The sequence below is a fragment of the Pecten maximus genome, chromosome 14 (assembly GCF_902652985.1).
Source record: "Pecten maximus chromosome 14, xPecMax1.1, whole genome shotgun sequence".
In the NCBI taxonomy this organism is placed as follows: Eukaryota; Metazoa; Mollusca; class Bivalvia; order Pectinida; family Pectinidae; genus Pecten; species Pecten maximus.
Genome location: NC_047028.1, coordinates 18,368,263 through 18,375,091, shown reverse-complemented (window position 1 = coordinate 18,375,091; position 6,829 = coordinate 18,368,263). Strand labels below are relative to the sequence as shown.

At 33.1% G+C, this 6,829-nt stretch overlaps 1 protein-coding gene across 1 annotated transcript in view; it reads left to right on the top strand.

Annotated features, from left to right (window-relative positions):
* Positions 1 to 3,454: 3,454 nt before the first annotated feature.
* LOC117341922 (serine/threonine-protein kinase 25-like) overlaps positions 3,455 to 6,829 on the top strand; it is a 49,533-nt gene continuing 46,158 nt past the window's right edge. The window contains exon 1 of the mRNA XM_033903782.1: positions 3,455 to 3,747. Coding sequence (XP_033759673.1) covers positions 3,739 to 3,747 — 9 coding nt within the window. The 5' untranslated portion in view covers positions 3,455 to 3,738. The remainder of the gene's footprint in view (positions 3,748 to 6,829) is intronic.

Sequence of the window (6,829 nt, the reverse complement as noted above, 5' to 3'; positions counted from 1 at the left end):
TTTAACTGAAGTATGAACATCTTGTGACAAGTCCAAACACAAGATTTAACCGTGACAGCTGGAGCACTGCATAAAAACCTTGTGCAAGTCAAATGCTTTGAAAAAATAAGTGGCTTTCGTTTCTCCATCAAAAATATAAAACGATATGGATTGGTTAATTCTTGATTAAAACAACTTCCATACAGAGGATTACAAAGCCTGGAGCCATCGCCTCAATGCGCTCCGAACTCCAAAAGATTAAAATTCGGTAAAAATGACACCCGGTGTTCATACATATTATACGCATGCATATTAACCGTGCCACCATGGGTCGGATTTTTTTCTAAATCGCGGAAATGGCGTGGTTTTGGGAGGAAACAGAGTTGCATGCGTCGGAACGAGAATACTTCACATCCATAGTTCAGTAAACATGAAATATATGTAACAAATAATGACAATTTAGTTTCACAATTTAACATGAATCTTTTCATTTTCCTGTTTAACAAGAAGTAAGCTTTTCTGCCTTGCATCGCAAAGTTATTCAAATCAACAGTAAATTTACCATTATAATTAAAAATTAGACCAAGGTACCAAAATTGATCTACCATCTCAATTGGCATATCATTGTATGCCCAACGTTCAATATGATAAATCCTTTTACTTTTCCTGAACACAACAATTTTATTTTTTTCCATGTTTACCTCTAAATCCCATCGTGAAGAATACGAATGCAAAAAGTCTAGCATGTTTTGAAGGTCATGTATGTCTTCTGAAAACAGGACGGTATCGTCAACGTACATTAAAATGAACAGGTTAATCAACTGCAACTGATAACTTTGACAATTAGAATTAATTAACTTTGATTCTACATACCATACAAAATAAGAAATCATGGATGTTTATACTTATTTGATGGTACAGTGTTTGACAGGTCTGTGTAGTTTGGTGGCCCTGATGCAACACACAGGTCTGTAGTATTGTGGTTTTGAATTGACAGATAAACCTGTAGTATGGTAGCCCTGAAGGGACAGACATCATGTATATCATTAATGAATAAAGAAAACAAAATCGGGGACAACGATTCCCCTTGTAATAATCCGACATGTAAGTCAAAAAATGCCGATAACTTACCATTTAGCTTAACACAAGATTTAACGTTACCGTATATCGATCTAATAATATCTAACAAACGCCCTCTGACCCCTGCTTTCCATAATTTGAGCCACAACATTTTATGAGATATACTATCAACAAACACGTAATACAGTCTTTTATTATTTTGTAAAGTCTTGGTAATTAAGGTATTCAAAACAAAAATTGCGTCTCTGGTCCCACATTTAGGCCGAAACCCAAACTGGGCGTCAGAAATGACATTTTCACTTTCACTCCACACCAATAAACGCTTATTCAGAAGAGAAGTAAAAAGCTTAGTTTACTGCTATGTCTAAGGGTCATTTTTGTCTCATGTGCGACGGAATCACGTAACGAGACAGTACTTTTCCGTCGGCGGGGGCATCAACATTTCTGTTAAACTTTTCTCTCTCTTATTTTGTGAAATATACTTTGTTATAAATGTTATTTATGTAATATGCTGTGATGACGATGTTACACTCAATTTAACTACTACTATAGATTCGTGTGTGTGTTTTTGATTCGATTTAAACATATTTTATTTGTATAAATATATACAAGAGGATTGGGCACAAGTTTTCAAACTTATATGAAGCCCTTTCCCAATTATCATGATTTTTTACAATTTTTATACAAGATGACATGACATTTGAAACATTAACAATTATATTTCGAGAGAGAGAGAGAGAGAGAGAGAGAGAGAGAGAGAGAGAGAGAGAGAGAGAGAGAGAGAGAGAGAGAGAGAGGTATTATGATTCGAATTTATTCAAATATTCTATTGATAAATTTAGTTTAATTATTTACTAAACAAACAAACAATTCCGATTCCGATAGCAGAAGATTAAACTGTTCGCTGTACAAAAACACACTGCTATTTCTAATGTTTCTTCGTGTGTGTATTATATGTATAATAGGTTTCTCTGTACCGGAGACATATCTGTAATAATGTATAAATCCCTTCCTAGCGGCTTCAATACAGAATTTGATAGCTAGTTTTCTCATCTTTTCTATTTTCTCTTTTAACCTTGTGTGTGCTCTTGTTGTCCGAACTATTATCGGTACCCTTGATGGCAAAATTTACAGAATTTTTTCTTCCTGTGTTCCACTTACATATTTTTGGCATTTTAATGTTTACTTATATCCTTGCTTTATGCATTGCTGTAGTCTTGTGTTTTATTTTTATCTATTTATTCATATTTTTGTTTGTTGTTGCTTTTTGTTTTTGTTTTTGTACATGCATTAGAAATGTATACGTATACTAGCTTTTCTTTTATTGTTACAATGTCAGACATATATCTGTTTAAATCGTAAACATTTACTGCTCATGCAGTTTATTTTACATTTTGTTCGTTTTGTTGAATTTTCTGTATTCTTTCATCGCATATATATTAAGATTTTTTTTTCGAGAGTTTGTAGTCTATTGTGTATAATAAATATGTACAGTCGGAGCCTTCAATTTCTAAAAATAAAGTTAAATGCCCGTTTCAGCTAGGATAATAAGAAAATGCGTTTCTGGTCAAAATCTGCAATTCATTGTATGATCTGATTTTATATCCTCGAAAGAGACACAATGGGTGTTTTGTAACGAAGTTCCTCGGAATGAAAATCCCATTTCTTAAAAAATACATGATTCACCAGATAACTACGAGTAGATCTAGTACTGCGACTCGTGGCCTCATTTTGGGAGCGCCCTTATTTAGACCTGTGTCACGCTTACTGGTGAATCAAGACGTCATTATGTCTTTTTATAACATTGATCACGTTTTTCTTCTATTTTGGACATGTTTCCGGTACCTCGCCCGTATCATTATTTTCAATTCTAAACATGAGAAACTCCTGGAAGTTAATTAAGGCAGACAATTTGTAATTAAGCATAATTAAATTGCAGATTAGTCCTGCAATATCCATTTCCATTTAACATAAAAAAATAAAGATAAAAACAAAAGAAAGTTAACTGTTACTCAGTTACTTAGTTAATGTCGGTGTGATACTTTAAATAGTAAACAATTTAAAGCTGAGAACATCTAAGAATATCGTAAAGGACCAACAATGTACGACTTAGTGCGGAAAAAATAGCAGGTCTTCTTCCTCGTTTGCGAGTCGGTGCCCGGTCGCAAGAGTTACCTCCCCTACTACAGGATTTTTACCTGAGGGTGAAAGGTCAACATTGCTATTTTGCGCAAGGATGCAGTTTCATAATTTATTTTCGTATCAATATTAAAGTTAACACCTGCTTGATACGTTATATAACACTATGTGTTTATCATGTTGATATTACAGACGCATTTACACCACTTACTGAAACGAATGAAGGTGATATGAGAACTATATTTAACTGCTCATTTACACAATATGAAAGAAGGACACACCCTTGAAACAAGATGGCGGAATTTTTATGGCTGTCCAAGTCAGGAATCTAGTAACGATGGCAAAATGGATTGAGTTTGGAAATATAAACAGGATTGAAAGGACTTTCCATAAATTCCAAAAGAACTGATTTATTTAACAATACTTTGCATGAGTAAAAACTTATGCAAACATTATAAGAAACCGCAAACTTCGTCATACAGGAGTAAGGGAGAATTTGGAACACTTCTCAAACTTGCATAGACCTATTTGGAATTTAAAATGGCACAGGTAAGCATGTTTTGGAGTGGGTAAGAGATGCAAAATATTGGTCTGAAATCTTCAAAAGGGTGTGACGCACTCGATCCCTGCTTTATGTTGATGTCATGTATCGGTGACGTAGGCCGATCACATTGTAAACAATTTGCCCCCCCCCCCCCCTCCTTTCATAAAAAAGTAAACGATTCAAACGTGTACTCTGTGCTCTGTGTATTTTCGTTTGAGACACAAAGAAGGTTTTCGAGATAATCTACGATATATTATATAGAAATGAAATCTTCATACTCAATTCCCAATCTAATTCTCAATTAAAATGTGTATATTGATTAGAACCGCTGAACAGGTTATGCTATTGGTTTTGGCCCATGGGTACACATGCAGAGCTACAAATTTGTAGGGTCAATGGCCATCTGACAGCATCTGGTCAGAAAACACACATCTTCTCTGAACACATGGCCAAGACTTATCCTGATTTATACAGCCTCCCTGCTATGATCCTTCAATCTGCCGATAGAAAAATGTACATTGGTGTTTTTAATAAACAGCATGACACCCATACATATAAGATCCCAGTCAACCAGACTAACATTCATGCTACAAGGGGCAGTTGTAAATTCTTATAAGGATTTGTAAATGTAGTTCTTGATGGTCTGGGGTGTAGTCATTGCTTACCAGACACTGAATAAACAGTGGTTATTATTTCATTTTGTTTTTATTATCAAAACAAAACTGAATCTAGTTCTAGAAATTAACCTGTTTGGATCCCTGTTTTTGCAGAAGGCAAAAATATAATACTGCACAATAACAATCTGAAGAATCCGCTATCTTTCTTTGAATCAGATAAACTTGATTTTGTTTCATGTATTCAGAAATTTTCATGAGTCTCCAATTTTTGTGTCAAATATGTGGTAGTGTTGATTTGGATTCATGCGGTGCTATATCTCAATATCGTGTCTACACATATGCATTCCTGCTTTTTCCGGTAATGTTCCATTTTGTGAAATGTTTAAAACGACTTGTATAAAACTGTTATTCCAGTAAAATAGAATAGCTTCATAACATTCAATCATAATAACTATATAGCCCAGTTATAATTAGTTGATTATCGGAACCATCTCATTGAGAGTACCAAGTTAGATCCAGTATCATATTACATCCAGTGAAAGGTTTACATTTAGATTTTCTCTGAAATGATGCATAAATAGTCTAAAATAGACATGTTTTGCTTCTTCAATTTTTGTAATTTCAGAAATCTAATTTGTTGAACAGAAAGAGCATATCAAAATTAGTTGTTTTTAGTTATAGTTTGATAAAAAGGTTTATAAACATACTTTTCTGAAATTTTTGAAGCAATATAGATCTGTCCCAGAGAAAAACTTTCAAAAGTAGACTCTTGTTGTTGTGCTAATAAGCTTCCTCAAATTTCATTGACCATTTTGGTTGGAATGGATTTACAAATGTATGTTGGATTCTTTGAAAACAGTTTATGTGTGAAGTATGAAATCGTGTTACCCAAGATTAAAATTAAGGTAGTTATAAAAAAAGTTCTGAAACATTCTAGAGACACATGTACAATTCTCAGCAGCTCTAATATTGATTATGATTTTATTGGCGTCAGATGACGAGGGGCATAGTGCTATCACTGTGTACATTACAATACAGTTGGTTGTAAAATGAATATTGAATATTTCATCTACTCATGTACTGACGTAAATTTTTGTTGATTTATATAATATTAACATCTGTATGTAAGATGTCTTCACAATTCACAATGACACAATTCTTTTTTTTAATTTTAAGTTGTCTATATATCTTTTTGAAGCATAGATTTTTTTAAAATCCCAGTTATTTTCATAGACCACATTCAAACAGGAGGACCATAAGTCCCTAATTTTAATCTTAAAAGTAGACCCCCATTAAAAAATCTCAAGTTCAAATCCCATATATGAATTTATATGAAGCTTAAGTAAATGATGCATTTGACATGCATTTGACATAAAGTGTCAAATCAACTCTAACGTTGGTGGAATATTTACTTATACTGGTATATGCGGTGTATTATATAAGATCATTAGCATGTGTAAGTACTGTACCCCACTGGCCAATTATTATACTTTGTAATTGATTTTTTTTAACCAAAGTTTGATAATCTGGTGAGTATGAAAACTTTCTGATGCCAGATGACTGCAGCTGGAGCCTAAACTAGGTCTAGACATCAGAAGCATCTATTGCTTTTAAAACTTGAGGGAAAAGCTTAGAGGCACAACCACGTCATGATCACTGTACAGATCTGTAGTCTGTACTATAGTACACACCTAGCTGGCCCTGCCTTAACTAAGAGCAAGCTTATAGAAATCAAACATGTGCTTATAGATCAGTTTTGTCTATGCTGTCTAGATATGTTTTTAAGGAATTCACTTACAAAGCTGTTTGATTTGAAAGCCCATATAAAATTATTCAGTTCCAATTGTGTGCGATATTAGCTACGCTCCTTCATAGGTTACAAGATGGGTTATGTTATATCAGCTGATAAGTTGTAGACATGATAATGGTGTGCAATTAAAAAGAAGAAAATAGATTTATTTATTTCATGCAGTTTAACGTGTGCTGACATATATCATGGTACACATATAATTGTAGTGTATTGTAAGTCGGAATGAACTTTGATGATTGGAATGGTATATGTATATTAAAGTAGCTCCCAGATAATTTTGAAGTATAGAAATGGAGAACTGGTAATTTCCTGGGTTCCAAATTCAAACTGTATGGAAGGACTCAATTTACTTATAAGATTCCCCCAATTTAGATAAAAAGTAAATATCAGAAATTAGTGGCTTTTGAAGTGTACTGGATAACACAAAATATGAAATAACTAAAAAATATAAACTTTTAAAATATTGCATTTCTGCAAAATTGCTAAATCAATTAGTTCTAATTTTGTCGCTAATAAAGGTTATTTTAAAAATTTCAATAACTTTGACATGTATTATGTAATCTATGTATGAACAGGATATTATTTTCAATAAAAATATCATTAAGACAGTTATTTACAAAATAAATCTGTTATTTAACACTAAAAGCCTGAAAGAACTGG